The 26,487-nt window shown below is 42.6% G+C and overlaps 1 protein-coding gene across 2 annotated transcripts in view; it reads left to right on the top strand.

The window, feature by feature from the left end:
* The window catches only part of KIAA0319L (KIAA0319 like), a 107,169-nt gene that overhangs the window by 67,361 nt on the left and 13,321 nt on the right, over window positions 1–26,487 (top strand). For both annotated transcript variants that reach the window (XM_079946571.1, XM_079946570.1), the window contains exons 5-16: window positions 1,484–1,585; window positions 4,660–4,757; window positions 7,663–7,750; window positions 8,223–8,315; window positions 10,381–10,513; window positions 13,554–13,782; window positions 15,628–15,751; window positions 16,461–16,593; window positions 18,345–18,493; window positions 19,911–20,062; window positions 20,430–20,568; window positions 22,109–22,268. In XM_079946571.1, coding sequence (XP_079802697.1) covers window positions 1,484–1,585; window positions 4,660–4,757; window positions 7,663–7,750; window positions 8,223–8,315; window positions 10,381–10,513; window positions 13,554–13,782; window positions 15,628–15,751; window positions 16,461–16,593; window positions 18,345–18,493; window positions 19,911–20,062; window positions 20,430–20,568; window positions 22,109–22,268 — 1,600 coding nt within the window. The remainder of the gene's footprint in view (window positions 1–1,483; window positions 1,586–4,659; window positions 4,758–7,662; window positions 7,751–8,222; window positions 8,316–10,380; window positions 10,514–13,553; window positions 13,783–15,627; window positions 15,752–16,460; window positions 16,594–18,344; window positions 18,494–19,910; window positions 20,063–20,429; window positions 20,569–22,108; window positions 22,269–26,487) is intronic.

Here is a 26,487-nt window from a genome sequence, read left to right as displayed (position 1 = left end):
ATGGATGGTTTCATTTCTCCCCAAGTGCAGTGTTCCCAAGCAGACAGATAAATCTCAAATTTCATATTTGTCTAGGAAACCCTTTTCACCTTCCAGTCTTGGAATATGGGTGAACCAGCCAGTTGTTTGCTTTAAGCTCTCTAGTTCCTAGGTCTCATACCAAGTGAACAATTATTGTTAGAGAAATAAGATTTATATAATCAGTGGTTCTCAACAGCCTGTAAACATTTTTCGTTGTTACAACCGTGGAGGAGGGGTGCTACTGACATCTAGTGGGTAGAGACTAGGGATACTACTAAACATCTTACAGTGCACAGGACAATCTCCCCCCATCCCAACCCCAACACGCACAAAGAATTGGTCCAAAGAATTGGTTGTGCCATAGTTGAGAAGCTTTGACATGTATGGAATAGCTGGTGAAAAGCAGAAATATAGTATCTAGCTATTAGCTGATGGATGTTTCAAAAATGCTAAAGTAGTTCAGGAAGTAGATCAGTTCGAATTGAAATGGTCTGGGAAGATTTTTTGGAGAGAAGCCTGGCTTTTAAGCTAGAAACAAAGTACTGTATTTATAATAAAGTAAGCACACACCCCAATTGAAGAAAAAAGCTTTAGCAAAGTCCCCAAGAGTAGTCTTCTATGGAGCACAAGAGGGAAAATGAGTAAAACTAGAGGCAGAATCAGGTGGAAGGGTGAGATGATGTGATCAGATGATGATGGATCTCTGATGCCAGGTTTGGAATTTGGACTGAAACATGGTGTGGGAGTGGGGGTCTTAAGTAGGAGACTATCATGGTGGGTGAGTATTTTAGAAAAATTCATGATGATGGGTGTTTTAGGGAGACAGAATGGATTAGAATGGGGAGAGCTAGCAGAGGGAAGACCAGTTAAGATTCTTGGAATTATCTAAGTCTATGGCTGTATCAATTGAAATGGAAACAAAATTAAGGCTGGCCTTGCGGCCAACACTTGCCTTTTCCTCTAGGAGCTTTATATATATATTTTATTAGAAAGTTATGTATCAGCATAAAGATGATCCTTGAAACAGAGTTGAACTCTGTTTATTGAATTCTGTGGAAAATACTATATAAAGAGGGCTTAGGGAAAGATCATAGTTAAAATACAGTGGAGAAAAACTCAGAGAGAAAGGAAGAAAGTGGAATAATATGGTGTCATGATAACCATGAGTTTTAAGATGGAGGCAGTCAGCAGTATTAGATACCACAGAGGTGAAGGATGAGGGTTGAGAAACAGCTATTAGATTTGCTAAGAAGCAGTTTGTTGATGACCTCTAAGGATCCTTTTCGGTGGAAAAGTGGGGGCACAGTCACGTTTCAGGGGATTAGAGAGTGGGTAAATAATGAGGAAATGAAGGCAGTAGCTGAATATTGTTTATAGAAGAAATTTGGCCATAAAAGGAAGGAGAGAAATGAGATAGTCTGGATCTAATTTCTTATCTCTTGTGTATTTTCTTCACTTCCAGTTATAAAGGAACTGGTGGTATCTGCTGGAAACAGTGTCCAGATTACCTTGCCTAAGAATGAAGTTCAGTTAAATGCATATGTTCTCCAAGAGCCAGGTGCAGGTAAAACATCCACTTATATTTGGTTAATGTTTTAATTCATAATGGAATCTACATACATTTACTGTCTGTAAAAGTCCTATGAGAATAAGATATAGCTTGAACATGCACAAATATTTATGTGATGTGAGAGGCAATATAATGTTTGAGATCATGGGCTTTGATGTCAAGGCTGGGTTCAAATCTGAGCTCAGCCAGTCATTAGCTGAATGATTTTAAGCAAATTATTTAACTTCTCTAAGTTTCCATTTCTTTCTCAGTAAAATGAGGATAATAATTCCTACTTCATAAGGTTACTTTAAGAGCAAAATGAAATGGTATAACGTACCTATATACCTCAGTGCCTAGCACATAGCTGATGCTCATTAAATGTAGATTTTATTATGCCCATTTAAAACTGGGACTCAGGTTAACCTGTTTATTTTGGCCAAACAACTAGTAAGTAGCAGATATAGAACTTGTAGAGAAGTTATTCAAGACTACTACTAATATAGATTTGTCATGTAAAAAAAAAGATAAGCCCAATGTAATATACAATATTCAAATTTATGAAATATATAAATTAGGGAATGATTAATTTATTACTTAAGAAAACTTTTGTAATATGCGCATCCTTTTAACCTTTGAAGTACATGTTAATATACCGAAGTTTGACTTATAAACACGTATTCTCTTAAGATTATCTGTGACATGAAGTGAAGCATATGTTGATGGAAAATGATTGCATTGGCTTTGTGTTAACTCTCATTATAAGGTTAGTCAAGTAGCTCATTGTAAGGCTAGTTAAGCAAAATGCCTTACTGTATTCAGGATGGGGGTCCTTGCATTTTAGGTACACGTTTCCAATACAATATCCCTACTTTCCGGGCCTAGTACCAAATAGTGTATTTATGCAAAAAGTACTTTTCCAGAACCTAAATGCCCTCTCTGTTCTTTTTTTTTTTTTTTTTTAAAGGAGATGTTGGGGGTAGGAGTTTATTAATTAATTTATTTTTGCTGTGTTGGGTCTTCGTTTCTGTGCAAGGGCTTTCTCTAGTTGTGGCAAGCGGGGGCCACTCTTCATCGCGGTGCGCGGGCCTCTCACTATTGCGGCCTCTCTTGTTGCGGAGCACAGGCTCTAGACATGCAGGCTCAGTAGTTATGGCTCACGGTCCCAGCTGCTCCGCAGCATGTGGGATCCTCCCAGACCAGGGCTCGAACCCGTGTCCCTTGCATTGGCAGGCAGATTCTTAACCACTGCGCCACCAGGGAAGCCCCCCCTCTCTGTTCTTTATTTCTGCCCTCACATTGAGTTTTCCTTATCAGTTCATTCCACCTTCCTATAGAGAAACATATTCCTTTCCTCCTCTGGTGATAAGTTAAGGTGAATGGATTTGGTGGCCTTTGAAGATGCAGGTAAAGAAAGAACTGCTTTGAGCTGCAGTTGCTTCCACTCTTCTGTGAAAGATATCCTGGCACTACTGTATTTTCTTTTCTAACCCCTATTTGCATATACATTTCTGTGAGTTGATATCACCTTGTATATCAGTATTCCAAAATACATCAGTTCAAAAACAGATTCTTTCAACTCTCCACTCCCCAGTTTCTTCAGTCTTAATCAGATACATGAGATGGATGGTTTCAAACTTTCAAAGGTTGGGGATGATGAGGCAGGACCAGCTCTGCCTGTTCTTCATTCCTCTCATCTCCTATGGCAGCCCCTGCAGCACCTCTCAGGATCCCTCTAGGGTTCAGAGGCATGATTTGAAAACCACTGCCCTAAATCATTAAAACCAGCATTCTGTCTAACAGACCTGTACTCAGTTGTTCCTACCGTTAGGCAAATTCCTGTCTGTAAGGCATAATTCATCCCCTGAGCTTTTCTGTTCCAAGAGTATTGTCATTTGTTGAAATTTGTGTTGCTAGCCTTAGATGTTACAAAATTGTCAATTCCCAAGCTAGTGTGAGTCTGTTTTCTGTGTGGGGAAAAAAAATTTCTAACTACAGTTGAAGAAATGTCATGTCTTAGCACCAGTCCTACTTCTACTTCTTCTTTCCTGCTCCTCACGTAACCTAACTTCTACAGATACATTTATGAAAGCTGCCTGGGGCTGACAACTGGCCAAAACAAAGCTAGTATTCTCTGGAGGAAGGAAGAGTAATAGATCTTGTATCTCAGGCTTATAAAGTAAAATCTAGTCTTAAGACTGTTTGGAATTAAGTTCTGTGTGTTAACTTTTGAACTCATGAAGTAAGAAAAAGGTGACCATTCTCTGTAAGCATTTGAGACTTCTTTTTTTTCCGCTTTTATTTTTCCCTTTTTGGGTAGTAAATTAAATGAAACCTTCCTACTGAATCCCACCCATTCCTAGCCATAAATGCATCTTGTTCCAAAAAATATTTAAGACAACTTTAACTGGGGAGGGATTCCATTTAGATAACAGGATTCTATCCTCACGCTACCCAGTGATACAGTCTGAGCTACAAATGAGGACCATTTAATGCTTCATTTGATCTTAATTAATTTCAGTGGGGCCTGTTTTAAATGGGCCATCCCCTACCACCTTCTGCAGTGTGTTATTTATTAGCTCAGCAGGAATGAAGTAGCTCTTTTAACTCACCAGGGTGTGATGACCTCAGTGAGACGAGTATTGTTAGCACTCTTTAAAAAGGTATTTTTGAACCATGTTATTTAGAAGTCATTGCTGTTCTTTGTTGCAAAAGAAGTTTTGCAAGAAAATGGCCTTTATTCCCAGTGAGTTCATCCATAGTGGTTTGTAGGGCATGTATTTTCACTGGGATGCCATACCATGAGCAACCTGGTATTTTAGGGGAGGATTGGCCCAAAGCAGCGTGGGTATGGGGCAGGAATGAGCATTGCTGGGAGAGAGTTGGAAGAAGCCCTAAGTATAGTTGAGTCAGCAGAATCCACCTTTTCTTTCAACAGAATGTTTGGTTTCCCTTTGGCTTTGGGGTAAAATCTTGAAAACTAAGGTCTTGTCAAGATTGAGAAAAATTTTGTTATTCACAGGCTATGTGGTTGCCCTCTTTGTGTGTAGGTGTGTGTTTTCATGATTTTTGTAACTGCCCTTCTATAGGAGAAACCTACACCTACGACTGGCAGCTGATTACTCATCCTAAAGACTACAGTGGAGAAATGGAAGGGAAACATTCCCAGATCCTCAAACTATCCAAGGTGAATTTGCTTCCTGTCATTTGCAGGGATGGGGTAGAGGTACTGACCATTTTCTAACATGTATAATATAGAATTTTCTGTCCACACTTAACTTAGGAACAGTCTTTCAGAAGCGAATCCTCCAAAAGTCTGGCTGGCTGACATCCAGTATTTGTTAGTGTATGATTCTCAAATTTTCATTTATGGTGAGAATATTGTATAAGCATAGTGGTGATAGCTGAAAATACACACTAAACAGCTTTTAAGGGTAACATAAGGATTTTAGAATTTGGGAGATAAGCTAGGTTATTTGTGGCCACATGACTGTGTAAATTGGCTCAGTCTTTTTTTGGGATTCAGTGTAGTTATTAAGAGCCATAAAAATGTTCATATTCTTTGGCCAAGCAATTGCTTTTTCCTTCCTTCCTTCTTTCTTTCTTTCTTCCTTCCTCCCTCCCTGCCGTCCTTCCTTCCTTCCATCCTTCCTTCCTTTCTTTCCTCTCTTTCTTTCAACAACTGTTCATTGTACACTAGTTATGTGGCAGGTATTGGGGATTTACTAGTGAATTAATCATAATATTAACATTTAAGGAAAATAGAGTCTAGTAGGTGCTACTGACCAGAAGCAGGTAATTATAACAGGAGTCCACTAGGTCAGTGCATGGGGTATTGAAGCCCTGGGGAGTTAGAGTAGATTTTTTAGAGTTGGCCTAGTTGGGTCATGAAAGGTGACTGGCTTACTGGGTAAAGGGTGGAGTGGTAATACCCCAAGCAGAGGAAGCAATATGTCCACTGGGCCAAATAATAGAGAGAAATGTGGGAAAAAGGGAATTTTACGTGGTTCATCCTGACTGGACCCCATGGTATGAGAGGAACAGTGGCACAAGTAAGTTGGAGAGATGCAGGTGCCAGATGGCACAGAGCCTTGTGTGCCAGAGTGAGGCCTTGGGCTCTTATCTAGAGGGAATATGGTGCCTTTGAAAGGTTTTAAGCAGGAGAATGACATGTTCAGATTTTCAGTTTAGAAGGATCACCCTGACTGCAGGTTGGAGGAGATACGACTCAAACTAGGGAGACCAGGGAGGAATCTATTGAAAAATGTAGGTGTGAGATGATAATAGTCTGAGTGAAAAAAAAACTAAATAAATAAAATAAAACTTAAAAACCACCTATTGAGCTCTTACCATGTGCCAGAAACAGTGCGAATTATTTTATGCAGTTATTTCATTTAATCTTCCTAACAACCCCAAGATGTAAATATTAGTATTTGTTTTACAAATGACGAAAATAAAAATTAGAAAAACAAAGTGGTTTGGCCAAAGTGCACAAAGCTATTAAATGGTAGATTTGAACTGGAACTTTCCATCTCTAAGCCCATGCTCTTAACAACTGTGCTATGATGAATGGTTAAAAACTAAGGTGATGACAGTGTGAATGGAGAGAAGTGGGTGGATTTGAGAAATATTATGGAGGTCAACTTGGTGATCAATTAGTTGGGTGGAGGTGTTGAGGAAGAGAAGTCCAGGATAATTTTAGCCTTTTGGCTTAGACACTTCATTGGATGTTGGTATATTTGTGGTGATCTTCACTGAAATGAGGAACATAGATAGAGGAGCAGGTTTGGAAGAGGTTTTCAGATGATTAATTCATGTTGGGACAGAGTGAGTTTGAGGTACCTGTGAAACATTTGAGTGGAGGGATCAATAAGTAGTTGGGGGTAAGGGGCTAGAGATCAGGATGCAAGTCCGGGCTGGAGAGATAAATTTGTACACCGGCGTCAAATAGTTGACAACTGAAGCCATGAATAGATGAAAACATCCAGAGAGGGTGTAGAGTGAAGTAATAAATGGATTGCAATTGGAATGCTGGGGAACACTGTCATTAAACGTATGGAAGAAAGAGGAAATGGAAGAAAATGAGGAGTAGGCCTAGAAGTGAAAGCCAAGGAAGGAGAGCATTACAAGAAGAAGGAAGTGGTCAAAAATGCTCCATGCATTCAATTAGTGTTTACCCAAAGAAGATAATTCAAAAGAAAGAAAAAAAACATTTTACCTGAAAGGTGTTCACCACAGCATTAGTTATAATAGTAAAATTTTGGAAACAACCCAAATATCCAACAATGTGAAATGCTTATGTGAATTATGGCACATTTATTCATGTACTATTCTGCAGCCATTAAAATGACTATTTAAGAGACTGTTCTAATGGGAAAAGTGTTCATGCTAAATGAATGGAAGAAAGAATAATAAAAAGTTTGATATATCGTGATTTTAGCTAGGCCCTGAATACCACTGAAATATGAGCTCCTCAAGGGTAGGGACCTTATCTAATTCCTCTCCAAACCCCAGGCCTAGGACAATGACCACATATAATTGATTCTCAATACATGTTTGTTGGACAGATGTACTGTTTATAGCTCTTTTTTTGGATGTGGTAAAAGATGAGAGGGAAATAAGAAAAATGTGATTAGTTGGGGTGTTAGGACAATGGGATTGTGGGTGATTTTTTTTAATGTTCATACAGTTAGTGGAAATCAGGAGGGGGAAATATTCAGATATTTGAGAGCTATTTGGTGTTTTTTACAAAATGTTTTTCTTTGCAGAGATGATTGTTTTAATTTCATAACTGTGAAGTAGGATGGTTGGGCCCTTAATGTTCTTCTGAAAAGAAAATGGGAGTACAGAGATGTTGAAATCCCTTCTGTTGTTCCGAGTCAGCTAGTAATAAGATTCACATGAAAGGCTATGGTTTTTTAGTTTATAATTCATTGTTTCATATCTTCAGCTAGTTTACTTTCTCCATTTTGGAAATGGTGCAAGAAGAGGAGAATTCAAGAAACAACGTTGGAAAATTCAGATATATGTGTTATTTTAAATATTATGCTGCTGTTTGTGGTTGTCTAAAAGATCTTCTCTCACTTCTACAGCTCACTCCAGGCCTGTATGAATTCAAAGTGATTGTAGATAGTCAAAATGCCCACGGGGAAGGCTATGTGAATGTGACAGTGAAACCAGGTATGTTACCCAGCCCTGGCCATGTCTCCACTGCTCCTTCTGCAGGATTCCCAAGGAGATGGAGATTTGATGTTAGGGGTTTTAAATTCTCATTCTTTTTTTGTAATATATTTACGTATTGGGCAATTCCTAGTTCACAAAGCTTGTTTGTTGTCCACCTCTACTCAGCTTGCTTGAAAGCAAGAAGTTGCTGCTGTAGTACTTCTGATGTAGTAGATAGGACATGAGCATTGAAAGAAATTGAAAGAATGCGCAGGGCATGGCCTTAGCAGTCGTCAGGTTTAGAAGAGGCTTTAACACTCCCAGGTGTCTTAGGTTAGAATGGCAGCCTGATCTGTGACTTTACCATTTGGTGATGCTCAGCTCTCACTTATGTAATGGAAAATGACTTATGCTCCACCCAGATATGGCCTGCTTCTCCTATAATTTATAAAGACCCTCTTCCAATTTCTTGTGGGTCATGTTCTTGCAGAGCCCCGTAAGAATCAGCCTCCTGTTGCCATTGTGTCACCACAGTTCCAGGAGATCTCTCTGCCAACCACTTCTACAGTCATTGATGGCAGCCGTGAGTACTTGTCTAGGCATGATGTTTCAGAAGAGCCTTCACTGTGTACTGGTAGAAGGTTTGGGGCCAACTATGTCTGCATACTGTTTAGGCCAGTCCTCTTGGCCGTGTTAGGGGAAGACCAACCATCTGAAGCAATTCATTAGGAAGTAAAAACCAGACAGGCCCTGTTTAAAATCTCCATGTGGGGCTTCCCTGGTGGCGCAGTGGTTGAGTGTCCACCTGCTGATGCAGGGGACACGGGTTCGTGCCCCGGTCTGGGAAGATCCCACATGCCGCGGAGCGGCTAGGCCCATGAACTATGGCCACTGAGCCTGCGCGTCCGGAGCCTGTGCTCCGCAACGGGAGAGGCCACAGCAGTGAGAGGCCTGCGTACCGCAAAAAAAAAAAAAAAAAAAAAAAAAAAAAAATCCCCGTGTGGCCTGTCTGCAGTAATAGTTCTGCTCTGAGATGGTAAGAAAGTAGGATTGTTCATGTGTTTAGCATTATTTTAGTTGAAACTTGCTGGTTTTCAAATTCGCTTGCCTGGAGTTGCCATCCTTAGCTATGGAAACAAAGCTCCTTCCTATCATGACAAGATAAGTAACTGAGGGTCTTGACAAAGAGCTCTCACTCAGCTATCACTGCCTAGCAAGATTCTCGTTAGCCTTCTCCTGGAGAGACTCACAGAATGGAGCACACACCCCTGCCTGGGCCCATTGTTAACATGTCACCCTTCAGAGGAGTGTCACCTGATGGGTGACATGAGACGATTTTTGGGCCTTGGCTCTGTGTGTGCAAGAGGTTTCGGGCCTGTCGCTCTCCAGCATTGGCTTGGTCTCTCTGGAGGCCCGTTAAGGCCCTGTCACCCCTGAGTGTCTTGGCACAACAGGGGCTTGTGGCAGAGGCTGCTTTAGCAGAGGGATCTCTAGCGGGTTAAACCTTTCATGTAGGTGATTCTGGCCAGAAGAGGAGGACAGAAGAGTAGCAGGCCAAGAGGAAGAGGCAGAATAGGAAGAAACACTTGTGAGAATGGCAGAAAGGGTTCACTTAGTACCATTTTATTTTATATTTTTGATTAGATCAAAGTTGAATAATATGTAAAGGTACACAGTGAAAAGAATCACTACCCTCCCGGTCTCCCAACTATCCAGTTTTCCTCCAGGCAACCAATGGTATTATCTTATGTATCTTTCCAGAGATATTTGATGCGTATTTAAGAAAATACATATACAGTCCTTATGACAACACATTATGTGCACTGTTACATACAGTGCTTGTTTCTATATGTTGGAGAATTTTTCTGAATTAATACATGCAATACTTCTTCATTCTTTTTTTCCTTTAATGATTACATAACCTTCCATGATATGAATATATGATTTCATTGTATGAATATGTACTTGTTTTCAATCTCTATTGATGACCATTTAGATTATTTTTGACTTGCTATTACAAATAACATTATCGTGAATAATCTTGTAAGCATGACATTTAACACAAATATTAAATGTCCTACAGATACACAACACAAGTGCAAGTAGATCTGAAGGATTAAATTCTTAGAAGAGGAATTGCAGGGACAAAGATAAATTTTCCCAAATTGCTCCTTATAGAGGTTGTATCAATTTATGCTTCCACCATGACTTATGAGGGGGCCTCTTTCCCCACACTTTTTACCCACATAATGTGTTGTGAAACTTTGGTGTTTACCAATTTGAGAGGTTAAAAAATGCTATCTCAAGTGTAATTTAAATTTGCATTTCTTTTTTAAGTGAGGTTGAATATCTTTTCATGTGTTTAAGACCTTTTGATTCTCCTTTTTTTATACATATACTTAATACAGTAGCGTTTTAACCAGAGGTTGCCTGTGTTGGAGTCCTTGGAAAACTACGCAGTGGAATATTCATAGAGAGGCAGAATGACCCAATAATCCTAGGGAAGAAACACTCTGGGGAGACAGTCTGTAATTTCATGAAGTTTTCCTAGCCTCAAATCTCTGGGTAGTTGCCCTGGTTTGTATAAACTGGATAAGTGCTAAGACCCAGTGCTCTCATGCTGTAACTGATATTTCTTTATGGTCAAGAAAGCACGGATGATGATAAGATCGTCCAGTACCATTGGGAAGAACTTAAGGGACCTCTGAGAGAAGAGAAGATTTCTGAAGATACGGCCATATTAAAACTAAGTAAGCTCGTCCCTGGGAACTACACTTTCAGGTAAATTTGGATCCTTCAAGTTTACCATAGGCCATTTTTTTCCCCTTATGGGTTTTACATTCTTATAGGAGTCACTCTGACAGATATCAAATTCCCTGTAGAGTTGGCTGATAATATAGCCTTTGGTTCCACTGGTTCTTTGAGCCATGTTGTAACTGTGGTCACAATAGTGATAACTTTTTAGGGCAAAGGTTCTTGCATAATAGATCAGGATCCACACAGCTAATCCTTCTCAGAGCCTTATTTGGCATATATCCAAACCTTTTTTTAGAATTTCTGTCATTAAGTGAAAGGGCCCATCTTCCTTTGTCTTTTCTCAAGAAAAATCTAGAAGGAATCTACTCTCATCTCTCCCCTTTGGGAAATGCTTCCTCAACTTAGGATATATCAAAATCTTTACTTTTGACTTAGTGGTTTATTTGAATATGATTTGTAGCATCTTTCTCTGTTGGGGCTTTTCAGAGAATTTGATTCAAAGATAGTTCTTTTAGGAACTAGTGTTGATATACTAGACTGTGATTAATGAGTGTGAGGCTGACCCTAGAGTAATCCTCCTTATACTTGCATTATTCACTGTAGGCTACGAAGCACTCGTACGTGAGTGTCACGCAAACACCATATGTACACTATACCATCCTCATTTTACATCTGAGAAAAATGAGGCTTGGTGTATTTACTAACTTCTCTGAGGTCACACAGCTAGAGCTGAAATGCAGATTTTCTAATCCCCAAGTCAGGACTCATTCCACTCTGCTCCTTGACTTGGCCTATATGTATTTTGTTTATGCTTCCTTGAATGCCCTTCTCAATCTGTTGGGACTCCGCCTATCTTTAAGAACCTCCTCAGTTTTCTGTGAGGCTCTCTGAGACCCCTCCAGAGAGGAGAGGGTATGTCCCTCCATTTTCCCTGTTGCACTCAGTGCCTCTATGTGGTGCCTGCCATGGTGCAACGGCTTGTTCATGGGTATCTGTTTTCCCCACTGGATCTGAGATTAACCATGTTTTAGACACTACCAGAGACGCAGCAAGGAATGTCCTAGCACAGCACCTACCATACAAATAAATATACAAGTTCTGACTCTCACTGACTCAAGACTTCAAGTGAATGAAGGGTAGCTGCTATTACAACAAGGTAGGAGCCTTCTCACTGAGTTAAAATGGAAATGTGAGTTGGTTTTCGCCTTGGATTTCTAATATAGGAATTTTAACATTTATGGAATTTAGCCTGGGCGATGTTCATCCTTTTTGAAATAGTAACAATAATAGCTACTGCTTCTTGAACATTTTCTGTGTTAAGTACTGTTCTGAGCTCTTTGCACGCAGTAGCTCATTTAACCCTTGTACCTGGTATTATAATGGCTCTTATTTTACAGATTAGGAAATATTGTCACAGAGAGGTTAAGTAACTTGCCCAAGGTCACACAGGTTGTCTGATTCCAGAGTCTGAGCTTTTAACCACAATGTTAACCTAGAGTGTTTTGGGTGAATGGGATATTGGGTGCAGTTCTTTTTTTCTAAGCCTCAGTCCATGAAATGATGGGATTGGGTTTGATTAGCATTAAGGTCCAATCTGTTTGATTGCACTTACCTTTTCCTCTCCCCCGCTTTTACACAGCAGTGGCCTCTTTCCCCAGCCCTGTGGTCAGCTGCTGTTTGGTTCCAGAACTTTTGTGTGCAAGCCAGGGACTGTCTGAGGTGAAAATCAGCGTAATGGGCAGCTGCCATTTTCCCATCTGTCTATAACTTGCTTTTGTTCTGAAATAGGAGACAAATAAGACATGTTTAAAAAAAAAAAAAACTGAAAACAGAGAAACTGGAAAGAGAGGAAAACTTCTGTGGATTTTTCTTTTTCAGATGTTTGCTGATTCGCACATGTCTGTGTGTCTGATGTTTTTGTGTTCTTTTTCTAAAAGCTGTAATATCAGAAGTCCCCTTAAGATCATAGGTAAAAAGTGAGATTGTGGGTTAAAAACCCCACAGATGTCTGGCTCTTTCTGCGGCTGGTTGTGAGATTTAAACAAACGACATGTCTTTTATATGCTTTTCCTCTTTCTGTCAGCAAAATGGAAGCAGCCCAAACCTCCTTGCTTGCTTATGCTCACATTTTGAGGTGGCAAGAGAAGCTTTAGGCTGTTCAGCTGGAAGGCATCATTTAGGTAGAAGCCTGCTCTTACAAATGAACATTTTTTTTTTCTCTTGCAAATTCTCTTTCACACTGGCACAAACTGTGGGACGCTTGCGTAGGAGAATTCATTTCCATCTCAGGCTTCTATCTTACTGGAGCTAGCCCCCCTGGTCCATCCTAGAGGCTGTCTGCCCAGGAAGTCCATTCTTGTGCTGTGTACACAGCCAAAACAGGATGATGGGAGGAGAGCCTGCTGCAGTCAGAGCTTGCTTTATTTAGTGTAGCGTCTTTGAACCCCATAGGAATAGTGGCCAGGGATTATTGCTTCTTAAGACTTGGTTCTGGGCTTTGGAGTCAGAGAACTGGGCTTGCATGTTGGCTCACTATTTAGCTCTGGGCAGGTTTCTTACCTCTCTAAGGCTTCTATAATAGTGAGGTTGATGATACCTATTCTATATGATTGTTGTGAGGGCCAGATCAGACAATGCTTATAAAGGTACCAGCCACAGACACTTGCAGGCAGCAGAGTGAAATGGTGCTGGAGATACACTATCTAGATTTAGATCCTGACTCCACTGTTTTCAAGCTTTCAAGCTTGGGCAAGTTACTTTACCTCTTTTTGCCTCGGTCGCCTCATATGTATAAGGAGTAAAATGGGGATAGTACTTTATAGAGCTGTTGTGAGGATTGAATGAGATACAAAGTGCTTAGAACAGTGCCTGGCACACAGTAAACCCTCAGTCGGTGTTAGCTTCTCGTATTAGTCTAACTTTCCAAAAAGAATGCGTTAGAATTGGTTACCGATTGGTAATCCTGCCACATTGGTATTTTTTAGCCTTGATTTTCAGTTCTTCCATGTTTATTCCTCTTTCTTTAAGACCATCCCTGATTGCATTCCTCTCTCTTTCCTGATAGCTTGACTGTAGTAGACTCTGATGGAGCTACCAACTCTACCACTGCAAGCCTGACAGTGAACAAGGCTGTGGATTACCCCCCTGTGGCCAATGCAGGCCCCAACCAAGTGATCACCCTGCCCCAAAACTCCATCACCCTCTTTGGGAATCAGAGCACTGATGATCACGGCATCACCAGCTATGAGTGGTCACTCAGCCCAAACAGCAAAGGGAAAGTGATGGAGATGCAGGTAGGAGGGAATAGTTTCTGTCTTTTCTCGCCCAGGGAATTAGAGCTGCTGGACTGGGTCACCCATCCAAGGCTTATATTTCTCCATCTTAATAACCAAAGTCAGATTAGTGAATAGAACATTTGAATTTTTTTAAAAATCTAGAAAGATTAAGGGGCCTTTAGTTAACACATTAGCAAAAACTTTATCTTAAATGTTTAGTATTAGAGGAAAAGACTGGTAGCTGCTCTAGGATAATTTCAGGGAGTAAAATTCTTTAGAAGCTACAAGGGTGCACATTTTTTTTTTAATACAGCAGAGGACAATTTATTGATTTATTTTTAACAGTCGTGAGTTACAGTACTACATAACCCCTCCATGGACTCTTTACAGCAACCGTCTCCTTTTCAAAAGTCTCTTTTTTCCCAAACATTCTGTCCAAAGGATGAATGGTCTTCTTGCACCCAGTGCCATCCAAATGTTCAAGTCAAAAATATTTTTACATTTAGTTCTTTTATTTTTTTGTCTGCTAAAAATAGCATTGCAAGTTTTGGCTTCTTTTGACATAAAAATTACAATCGTGCAACACGCTAACAATGAAGCACTGATCAGAATTCAGGCAGGTTGTCCAATCTGGATGCTTTAGATGCTGCAGCATTTTCCTTTCCGTTTTTCTCAAATAAACAAAACTAACAAACAAAACCCACAAACCCTTGCTATGTTAGAAACACCTTGTATCGAGCCCCCCATGGTCTCCGGCCACCGGCGGGTGACATGCTCGGAGCTGGCTGGATGACATAATGACAAATTTATGCAGCAGCAACATTTGGAAACAGTAGTTAAAGCTCAAGACGGCTCTCAACTCTCAATTCTGTGTTTAGGATTTACGGCTGGCAGAGGCAAACAGAGGTTTTCTCTGAGTTTTCAGTTGGTTAATGGGCCATAGGCCTTTTTCTACTTGCAGCAAGATATTTCCATAATTTTTATCGGAGTGTAGTTGCTTTAAACTGTGTTAGTTTCTGCTGAAGGGTGCAGATCTTAGTGAGCTCTATTACAAATTGGAGGAGATTGCCTGACTAGATGGTGAGCATCTTCTCTCTGGAGATATTTAAGAAGAGACTAGATCTGTCACCAGGTAGGTAACGTAAGTAAGTGAAGAAAACTGGATGGGGACTGTGGCAAACCAGAGGGCGTAAGCCCTGACCAAAGGGGTCAGCAGCCCTCCAGTCAGGCTGGTTGTTGCCACGCTGGAGTATCGTCCTAGTGTTGCTAGGTCCTCCAGCTTTTCAAGACAAGACAGAAACCTAGACTTCTATGTGAAATTTTCCAACTTTTAAGAACCCTAAGGCCAAATAAAATGTCTGCAAGGTGTTAGGTTAGGTTTCTCCACTGCTGCAGAATCTGTACAGACCTGTAAGGGCACACACAGCATTACAAAGCATCTTGAGTCGTTGCTGCCATGTTTATCGAGGCAGCTTTGTTAGGGTCACGCTGTGTAGCTTCAGTAGGAAGAACATCGTTTTGTAAATTGTGTTATTTTACTATATGTTAATGGTTTTCTTTCTGCTTGGGTCATAGAAATGGATCTTGATTATCTCTGCACATTTTCCTGTACTCGTCTACCTTGTGAGAGCTCTGACTTTATTTGAAACTGTTGCTGTGTCAGAGGGTTATTTCCTTGAAGGGTGAAACTTTTAACAAGATGTCCCACAGTGTCTGATTGAGCATTCAGTAATTATGTTGAATTGGGAGGTAATGGCCCACTACCAACCTAGGTTTAGAAAACTGGGTAAATCATTTAGACCAGAGTAGGACTTCTTGTATGATGTGATTCCGGAGTCCACTTGTCTGTATTTATATATCCAGGGTGTTAGAACACCGACCCTGCAGCTCTCTGCCATGCAAGAAGGAGATTATACTTACCAACTCACAGTGACTGACACAATAGGACAGCAGGCCACCGCTCAAGTGACTGTTATTGTGCAGCCTGGTAAGTTCTAACCTTGTGGTGCAGGCTCTTCTGTTGGCTGGTCCCTTGACCCTTGCGGGGAGAAGAGGGCTTGGGTTCTGAGCTCCATGTGGGTGGAAGTGGGAGTTACCAATCCACCAAGCCCCTGGCAGCTGCTCTTGTCCATTCCCCTAGTGCTTTCTTCATAGCTAGAGAGAAGGAGTATTTCACAACCTCGCTTGTGCCCTTGCTCTTGGCGAGTTATTGTGCCTTCAAGGGGAGCTAGCAGATAGAGTCTCTGCCAGCCCAAATCTTACCATGTCCTATTTTTTTTTTGGCTGGGGCTTGCAGGATCTCACTTCCCCGACCAGGGATTGAACCTGAGCCACAGCAGTGAAAGCGCCGAATCCTAACCACTAGACCACCAGGGAACTCCTCCCACCATGTCCTTTAAGGGCCACCTTAAAGCCCACTTCCTCAAGAAAGCCCTACCTTATCTTTCAGACCCTCTCATTTGAACTCCTATAGCATTATACTTCAATCCATGTTCTTTCAGAGTTGTTTTATACGTTTCAGTCTCATATTCTTCATGCGAACTCCCTGACCATACCCTTACCTCACACAGTATCTGACAGTTCTATGAGTGGAGAGGCAGAGTCCTTGAGGCTTCCAGAACATATGTCCCAATTGGTTCCTCTCCTTTCCCAGCTGGACTGCCTGCTTTTGAGCTCCCAAGTCTCTTGTCTTCTAGAAAACAACAAGCCTCCACAGGCAGATGCAGGTCCAGATAAAGAGCTGACTCTTCCCATGGATAGCACAACCCTGGATGGCAGCAAAAGCTCAGATGATCAGAAAATTACCTCATATCTCTGGGAAAAAACACAGTGAGTATTGACACAAAATCCTTATGTATACAAGGGCTCCAGACCTTTGAAGAGCAAGGTTTTATTTGCTTTTAAGAGTTTACTTTCTCTTATTAGCTTATCCAAGGGGGATTACTGAGAAAGAAATGTTTGCAATCCCAAACTTCAACTCTAAGAAAAATATAATTTTTGTAAGAAGGAAAAAAAGAATGCTTACCATTAGCTGTCCCCAGGTAGTACTTTGTGGTTCTGGTGCTTTTACAGGTACAATCCATTTGCTGAAATGCATAGTTTAATTACACTTGAGAGGCAGGATGGAAGGGGTAATGGAGCAGAAAAATACTGTTGCTCAAAATTAACTGGGTAAGGCTGTCAGGGGGGATGGGACAGAGCAGCTCTTAAGGGGAATTGAAAATTCATCTCCAAAATGAAAGCATTACTCTGTTATTGTTTCCTTGTAGATACCATATACCATTTATGTTAGCCAGAGGCCAAAGGCAATAACCAAAATAATACTAATTAAATTGGAATTACCTAATCAAACCATTCCTGGTTCTCACAGTTTCTTTCAGCTCCTTTAAACCATAATAAATGGAACTCAGATTATATGCAGGATCCCACAGGAAGCAATCCCAAGGAAGAGTTAAAAGCATTCCCAATTTCCAAAGGTAGCAACCATAGGACAGACTGGGTTTTTTGTTTTTGCTTTTGTTTTTGACTAGGATGTTAGAGATGGGTGGGCAGGGGCTGTAATTTGACTTGTAAAAGCACTTGACTTACGATTAGTGAATTGGATTCTAGAAATGATTTTCCTTAGCTTTCGTTTCTATCTTTTGGAGAACCTAATTTTCCTCAACCCAGCATGTTTTAATTATAACTGTTTATTGAAGATGCAGCAGATAAACCTTTTAGTTGAGTTTTATTAGTGTTTACAGCAGAAATAATCCTTAGCATAGCTTCTTGGAGGAGAATCTGTTTCAAGGGGGGCTGCTAGGGTCAGGGTTATACATTTAAACAGCAAAACAAAACAGAGCAAAACCTGGGAGTCTACAGGTTTCTCTGGTTGTCCTGCAGTGTTAAGGAAAGCTCTGAGGCATTTTGACCCTTGAACAGAAGGGCTGTCTGGTATATGTGCAGTGTTGTGCCTACATGCTGGCTCAGAGCTCGTTCACCTGCAGTGTGAGGCCACAGGGGAGAAGGAAAGATACAGGGCATCCTGGTTCCTCTGGCCCCTGTCCAGGAGCTGGAGGGAGTTTTGCCTGTAGAACTGCTAAGAAGAGGATGGTTTTTCCCTGAGAGTTCCTCTATAGCCTTGGCCCATTTCCTTTCCCTGACTTTTCAGCAAGAGGGAGTTTGGCATGTGACTAAGAAATGCATTTTGCTTCTTTTCTGGCAAGAACTGAACCAACCACTGGGCCAGAAATGCTTTTCAGAAACATCACTCTTAAATCATTCTTTTGATCAGAGACCTGCTCAGAGCACTTTCTTCCTTTTATTGGAGCCGCAAAGAGTTTGAATGTTCTAGAAGCTCTTACAAAGGATAAGGCTAGATGTGTTTGAAAGCTGGTGAATGGAATTTTCTGATCAGCAGGTAGCATGTATTTTGGGGCCAAATGACACTCTGTCCAAATGGAATATTTTTAAACATGCCCTCTCAAGGTGTGAGAAACAGTAGTTCATGTCTTAGCTGAGGCAATAATTGTCTGCTCCTGCGGGGACAGGAGAGCAGTAGACAGGTACAATTCCACCCTCTGGTTTCTCTCTTTGTCCAGGGGACCTGACGGGGTACAGCTTGAGAATGCTAACAGCAGTGTCGCCACTGTGACTGGGCTGCAAGTGGGAACCTACGTGTTCACCTTGACCGTCAAGGATGAGAGGAACCTGCAAAGCCAGAGCTCTGTGAATGTCATTGTCAAAGAAGGTACCTCACTGCCTTGGGTTGGTGCAGCAGCCTCTGGGCCAGATAACTGAAGAATGCATCATCTCTTGTTTGGTTGCAGAAACTGATTAGAGACAAAGTAGGGAAGGAAGTTAGAGGTTAGGGTAGCTCTTAGTTGCTTTTCTACAACAGCCTTTGAGTGAGCGACTTTTAAGGTGAATTTTAACTTCTTGCTTTCCCTCCCTTCCTTCTCAGTTGAATAGGGAGAGAATTAAGGTTTTTTTCCTTTGTATTTTTTTAAAAATAAATAAATTAATTTATTTTTGGCTGCCATGGGTCTTCATTGCTGCCTGCGGGCTTTCTCTAGTTGTGGCCAGCGGGGGCTACTCTTCGTTGCAGTGCGTGGGCTTCTCACTGCTGTGGCTTCTCTTGCTGCGGAGCACAGGCTCTTGGCACGCGGGCTTCAGTAGTTGTGGCACTCGGGCTCAGTAGTTTTGGGTCACAGGCTCTAGAGCACAGGCTCAGTAGTTGTGGCGCACGGGTTTAGTTGCTCTGTGGCATGTGAGATCTTCTCGGACCAGGGCTCGAACCCACGTCCCCTGCATTGGTAGGCGGATTCTTAACCACTGCGCCACCAGGGAAGCCCTGCATTTTTATTTTGCCTCTGCTGCTGGGGTTTCTATGACTCTCCTGCTAGCTACAGTGACACCTGCTGTCAGACCTTAGAATGACTGCCCTGCACTGGAGCTTCCCATGCTCATCCTAGGAGCCTGCACGCTGAGGCCAACTTGAGCAAAAGTGGATTGGCCTTGCTCTGGTTTGCAGGCACAGTGATCAGTGATGGTCTTAGGAGAGGTCTATAAGCTGATGGTAGGAAAAACTATCAGATATGCAGGGGATCCCCAAACACAGTATACTGAACTCAGTGAGTAGAGAGCACACACTGAGTAAACAAAGCTGCAGGTGGGGCCCAGAATAAGAAAAGTGTCTCTCTTCTTTTTCTCTATTAAAGTGCTAAGGAAGAAGTCAAGAAAGATGTTCAGAGAATAACATTTTCAGCCATATTTTGAAGATAATTTGTGGTATCAGCTGATGAAACCTGAACTTCAGGGCTTTAATCCACTTTAGGCCTTCGTTTCCAATCATCATATATCCCCAAGCAGAGAAATGGATTCCTTTGCGGGAGGCTGCTATGAGAATGCAAGAGGAAACTATACTTGTCCCCTCTACTGTACTGGTGTCAGGGGAACATTTCTCTGGGTGGGAATGGAGCCTCAGGACCTGTGGCACTGGTGGCGTTAGCTCTACACTGTTAGTTGTTGGCATGGGCATGGATAAGCACTTAAAACAGTTCTCCATTTAAGATAATTTTGAAGTTTAATTTCCTTATAAGCATCACGAGAAGCATTTCTTCTTTTTCTGAATGTTACATTTTTTTCCATGGTTTCTCTTTGTTTAGAAATGAACAAACCACCTATAGCCAAGATAACTGGGAATGTGGTAATTACCTTGCCCACAGACACGGCAGAGCTGGACGGCTCCAAGTCCTCAGATGACAAGGGAATAGTCAGCTACCTCTGGACTCGAGACGAGGGGAGCCCAGCTGCAGGGGTGAGTGTGCCAGCAGCTGGAGAGCTACACAGGTCATGGTGGTGCGGTGAGGAGAGGAGACTGGGCTAAACACTCCAGTACCTGTTTTAACCAAGCCGTCTCTTATGTCAAACCTGGATTGTGCTCTGAAATCCAGGGAGGTCAGATGACTTGCTTAGGGTCACCCCTCAAGCTAGTGTGGAACAGAATGTGATTCTTTTCCCTGATCCTGGTTGCTGTGGGCTGTAGTGCCATCACAGAGCAGGAACTGCCCCGAGTCAAAGCCGTCTAGCCCAGAGGGGACTTCGTTATGGCAGACACAACAGCTGACTCCACGGAAGGAGTGTGGTTTTGTTCTGCCGTATAGCCATGTCGTTCAACCCCACAGGAGGTGTTAAATCACTCTGACCACCGCCCTGTCCTCTTTCTTTCCAACCTGGTTGAGGGAACCTACGCATTTCACCTGAAAGTGACTGATGCGAAGGGTGAGAGTGACACAGACCGGACCACTGTGGAGGTGAAACCTGGTGAGTTCACTTACTGAGGAGTCGGGGTGGAATTGCTGGATCAGCCTAGCAGGGCCTCGATCTTGAGACCCTTCCCCCAGCATGGACAGAGCCAGATGGCATATCCAGCTTTAAAAAAATCTAGAACCCCCAAGCTAAGAACTCCTTAGAGACTTTCTGTTCCAACAAGACCTCTCCTACCCACGCAGAAATATGGACCTCCCCCTACTTAGCTCAGATGGAGAAACAGAAACTCAGAGAGGGCAGGGCTTGCTCAGCTTCACACAGCAGTTGTGTCAGAGCCAGGCCTTTGGGCCCCTACTCCAGCACTTTCTCCTCTGTGTGTGACTGAGAGAGGGCCCAGGGTGCTTTGGGAATCTGAGCACAGGAATAACTTGAGTCGTGGTGTCTTATCAGCACCCATCTGCAGAAAATGATTTATTTTTGTAAGTTGAGCCTCAGGCTTTATCTGACAACCCCCAGGGAAGGTAAAGTAACTGGCATCCTTTACATTTTTAAGATTTGCAGAAATAAAATTTCTTTCTTAAATAGAACCATGTTTTTGTTTTGTATCAAGGCTAATTTGGTAATAGGGAGGCAGTGAGTACAGGGTGGGGTAGAGCTTTATAAATTCCTGAACAACTGATGAGAAGGTATTAACTTTAAACCTACTCTTTATTATCTAGGCCAAGCTAATGTACAGATGTCTTAGACAGGAAGGGATCTTGGCAGGTCTTCCAGTCCTTGTCCTACCTCTGAAGGACAACAGCCAAGACACTATAAAGTCTCTTCTGTGTTTAAAATCAGATCACAGATAGTCTACTAATTATATAAATTAGACATCAGGACAGGCAAGTGGTGCATCCAAGTATGTGAATAGGTATTCTGAATAGTCACTCTTAACTTGGCAAGTGTAGAATAGTCTTTAGGACATAATCAAAAGTGTAAAGCACAGTGGTCTTAGAGTTCTAGAGTTGTAAAAACATCGTCCGGCTGTGATGTTGTTTTAAGGAAATCCTTGTTTCTTGGCTGCCTGTATTTCCTTTGTGTTTATGGTTTTCAACACTGTAGGGCAGATGCATTCCCATAAGATTGTTGCGATGGAAAATTTCCCTCCCATTGTTGTAAACAAAGTACAGCAAGTTACTGAAAATCAGGTTGGATCAGGAGAGATCGCTAGCTACCTGCCGCTTGGCCTGGAGAGTTCAGCAAAGCCAACTGGGCAGAGACTTCTAAAACAAACCTTCAAGTGTTTCTCTGTTCCCCACTTCCTTCACTAAACCCCATCACTTCGGCCTGGTCCCCAGCACATGTGTGGTAATTGCCAGGTTGGTGTAGAGACCAGGAGTGCTTCTGAAGCTCTCCAAGCCAGCCCCAGATTGCTGGGGACCAGGACAAAGCAATGGAGAATTCACTATTGTGCCTTTCCATTTTGAAGGAGGGCAGTTGCATTTCTGAATGCTCTCACCACATTCTCTCCTGGGCCAAAGCACATGCACAGTGGCAGGTCTATGTTAACTCTCCTACTTCTAAAGCCATGACTGATCCACATGCTTTCCAGATCCCAGGAAAAACAACCTGGTGGAGATCATCTTGGATGTCAACGTCAGTCAGCTAACTGAGAGGCTGAAGGGGATGTTCATCCGCCAGATTGGGGTCCTCCTGGGGGTGCTGGATTCCGACATCATTGTGCAAAAGATTCAGCCGTACACGGAGCAGAGGTAGCTGGGCAATGAATGGGGGGAGAAAAGGAAAGACCAGGGGGTCCCCTGGACTTCTTGACTGAGCTGAGAAATAGTGTGGGTAGGTAGAGAAGGGTGGGCTCTCTGACCAGGAACCACTCATGGTGTTCATTTTTTTTTTTTGCGGTACACGGGCTCTCACTGTTGTGGCCTCTCCTGTTGCGGAGCACAGGCTCCGGACGCGCAGGCTCAGCGGCCATGGCTCACGGGCCCAGCCGCTCCGCAGCATGTGGGATCTTCCCGGACCGGGGCACGAACCCGTGTCTCCTGCATCGGCAGGTGGACTCTCAACCACTGCGCCACCAGGGAAGCCCAGTGTTCATTTTTTTAATGAAGAAGAAATGTACTCTTCTAGTACAGGTAATGGGCTCTGTACTAGACACTGCAGCAGGGTGCAAGGTCAGAAGAGGCCTATGATGTTTGAAGACCATAGTCTAGTAGGGGAGGTAATCAAGTTAACATATAGCATCAGTACAGGGTGGATTTGACAGAATAAGTGCTATTGTGAGCAGATAGTGTAGGGGGTCCTCAGAGAAAGAGAACCAGGCATGGCTTTCTTGACCTAAGCAAAGCCATTTTTGGCCTAAGCCCTTTTGTGATCTAAGCCTGGCCACAGTACTTGCCCTTGAACAGGTCTCGGTAATGAATGATCTTAAGGGGAAAAAAAGAAGTCAGGAACAGGGAGTTCCCTGGTGGCTTAGTGGTTAGGATTCCAGGCTTTCACTGCCTTGGCCTGGGTTCAATCCCTGGTCGGGGAACTGAGGTCCCACGAGCCGCATGGTGTGGCCAAAACAAAACAAAAAGGAATGCAGGAACAAATGACTCTTTTCAGGCAAGAGAAGTAACAATAGCAAAAATAGTAAATCAGTTGTAAAGACTCCCAGTTCTGTTTCAGTGGTAAAGGTAGCCTGAAGTACTTGACAACCAGATCAACTGGAACCTAAGGAATGATGATATCGACCTTTTCTGACCCTCATGACCCTCAGCTAAAGCTTGGACTCTGTTGACTTTTGTCCCAATTCTGTGCTGAATTCTCCTCTGCTCAAGCCCCTTCACGAATATGCACGTACCCTGAGCTTAAAGCTTCCGCAGTTTTGCTGCTCGCGGAGACACTGCTTTGAGAAAGATCCCGGTGTTCTCCTTACTTGCCACAAGTGATAAAAGTCTTCCTTCTCCTCGTTCTTGACTTGGCTGTGTCTTTTGGCTCAACACCACGTAGAGAACCCAGTTTTCAGGTAACACAATCATGGAGACACAGGCAAGGGCGATTAATTCTTCCAGGAGGGTTGAGGTAGTCCAAAGATTTTCCAGAAGTAAAACTTGCCCTGATGAAGCATAGAAGGACTAGGAGGAAATTCAGAATAGGGGAACAGCATGAGCAATGGTCCTGTGGTATGAAAGTACGGAGTTTCCTCTGGAAGAAGTCCTTGGGTTCAGAGCATTTACCGGGCCCTAGGATATGGGGGACAATAAGGCTGGCTCTGTAGACTGAGAACAGTCATAAGCAAGCCAAGCAGTTTAGTGTTAATACTTCGGATAGGAGGACTCAAGTTAGTTGGTTTTATATGTGTGAATTTTTTGTTTTGTTTTGTTTTTGAAGCAAGGATATTAGATTTTTTTTTTTCCTTAGGGAGATAGGTAGTGTGGAGGCTAGACTAAAATAGGGAGAGATCAGGACATCCCTTGCAGTCCATTTGTTAAGACACCGCGCTTCCACTGCAGGGAGTGCAGGTTCAATCCCTGGTCTTGGGAACTAAGATCCCGCATGGCACACAGAGGGGAACTAAGATCCCACAGGCTGCACGGCTCGGCCAAAAAAAAAACAGTAGGGAGAGACCAAAGGCTGGGAGACCAATCAGGACGCTTTTGGACTAGTCTAGTAAAAAAGGTGATAACACCTGAATTGAGGTAGTGGTGGTGGAAATGGCAGAAGAGAAGAGGAAATTAAAAGAAATTCAGAGGTAAATCAGTAGGACTCGGTGACCTTTGGGGAATGAAGGTGAGTGAGCCATCAAGTATGAGGATTTTTGCTTGGATGCCTAGATAGATGGTGAATGCCATTAACTGAGATTAGGGATCCAGTTTCAAAGAAAAGATAATGAGTTCAGTTCTGACTGTTGAATTTGGCGTATCTTATGGGTTACATAGGGACAGGTAGTAGCACATATAGGCTGGAACTTGAGGTGGAAGGGAAGGCCTGAGATAGGGAGTCACTACATACAGGCAGGCTTTAAGGCCATGAGGATGGATGAGTCGCACTGGGAGAGTGTCAAGAGGGTTGAGGAGAGAGCTCTGGAGAACGTCAACATTTAAGGGGGAGGCAAGGAAAGAAGGGCCAGCAAAGGAAACTAAGAAACAGCCGTCAGAGAGATGCGAGGAAAACCAGGTGGGAGCTGTCTGCTGGAAGTTAAGGGACAAGCTGGCAGTAAGGGGCGCTGCCAAAGGATTCAGGTGCTATAGAGACAGGTGTGGTGAGCACGCAAAACAGGCTTTTGGGTTTCTAATTAGTAAGATCATCAGAACTATAGTGAGATCATTTTACTTAGATGCTGGGAGAAAATTTTGTTCATAGTTTGAGGATGCAGAGGTGGTAAGTATAATGCCTCTTTGAAGAGGCTGGTGTTGAAAACAGTATGGGAGACAAGCTCAGAAGAACACCTTTTAAAGATAGGAAATACTTGTACATTTTTATAGACTGAGGGGAAGGTGCAGAGGAAAGGTAGATGGTGGAGATTGGGGAGGCGGGTTATAAATGGAGGTAGGTCTGGGGCGCTGGCTGTGGGCAGAGCAGGAGACCACTTTCCCTGGAGGCAGGAGGAAAGGAGGGAAGATGTGCTATTATGGGTGAATTTAGAAGTAGAGAAGGATGAAATTTGAGAGTATTGGTACCAACGTCCTGTTTTTTCTCTGAAACTGGAGGCAAGGCCATCTGCTTTGAGAAGGTGAGAATGAGGTGGGCAGTCTGAGGAAAGTGGTAAAGGTTGAGAACAGCAGCTCCAGGAAAGGATGCTGGCTTTGAGCAATATTGGAGTCTCAACCAAGGTTAGAGACATGAGGTGAGAGTAGCGATTCCCAACTCCAGCTGCATAATAGTATCACCTGGAGCTTTTATGAACATATCATTACCCAAGCCTCACCCCCACATGATTATGATTATGATTATGATTCATTTGGTCTGGAGTGAGGTCTGGACACCTAAAATTTTAAAACTCCCCAGGTGAATCTAATATGCAGTCAGGGTTCAGTGGGTCAGAGACAGCATGATGATTAGGACTTTCTTTTTAACCTCTGCTCAGCAGCCTGGGAATAGGAAAAGGGAAGGTGGCTGCTGGGATCCATCAAGCTGGTGGGAATTGGCTGGGACAAAGCCCTGGAAGACACTAGCGAGAGTGCGGGTAAGAGCATTGCGGAAGGGTTTGCTTGCGTACTTGCCGTCACTGCCTCTGGGACACGAGGAAGAGAGACGCATCACAGTGACTCTGGGTTTCTGGCTTGGCCTAGATTGGCTTAGCTGAGGAATTCAGGAGGAGGATATGATTGCAGGGAGATAGTGTATTACAATGGGAAGGAGCATGGGCCTCACACCAGGCAGTCCTGGCTTCTGAGCCCTGCTCTGTTAGTGGCAGCTTTGCGACAGTGGGCAGATTATTGCACCTCTCCGAACCCATTCTTCACTTATAAAAACGCTAGCACCCATGTTATAGGGGTGTTGAAGGTTACATAAGATAATGTTTGTGTAGTCTCTAACACGTGATGAGTTAGTGATTATTATAGGTTTATTTTGGAACATGTTGGATTTGAGATGCCTGTGGATGATCTGGTATAGATACTCTAGCAACCATTTGCAGGTACAGATTTGGTCATTCAGGAGGGACATAGGGAGAGGAGACAAAGATTTGACGGTTATTTGTATATAGACAGAAATTGAAACTGTAAGCATGAATTAGGTAACTAGGAGAAAATATGAGAAATGACCACAGATTTCTTTAAATTAATTTTTATTGAAGTATAGTTGCTTTACAATGTTGTGTTAGTTTCTGCTGTACAGCAAAGTGAAGCAGTTATACAAATACATATATCCCCTCTTTTTTGGATTTCCTTCCCATTTAGGTCACCACAGAACAGTAGAGTTCCCTGTGCTATATAGTAGGTTCTCATTAGTTATCTATTTTATGTATAGTAGTATATGTATGAGAAA

Source organism: Stenella coeruleoalba (genome assembly GCF_951394435.1).
Source record: "Stenella coeruleoalba genome assembly, chromosome: 1".
Classification (NCBI taxonomy): domain Eukaryota; kingdom Metazoa; phylum Chordata; class Mammalia; order Artiodactyla; family Delphinidae; genus Stenella; species Stenella coeruleoalba.
This window is presented reverse-complemented; position numbering and strand designations above follow the sequence as displayed.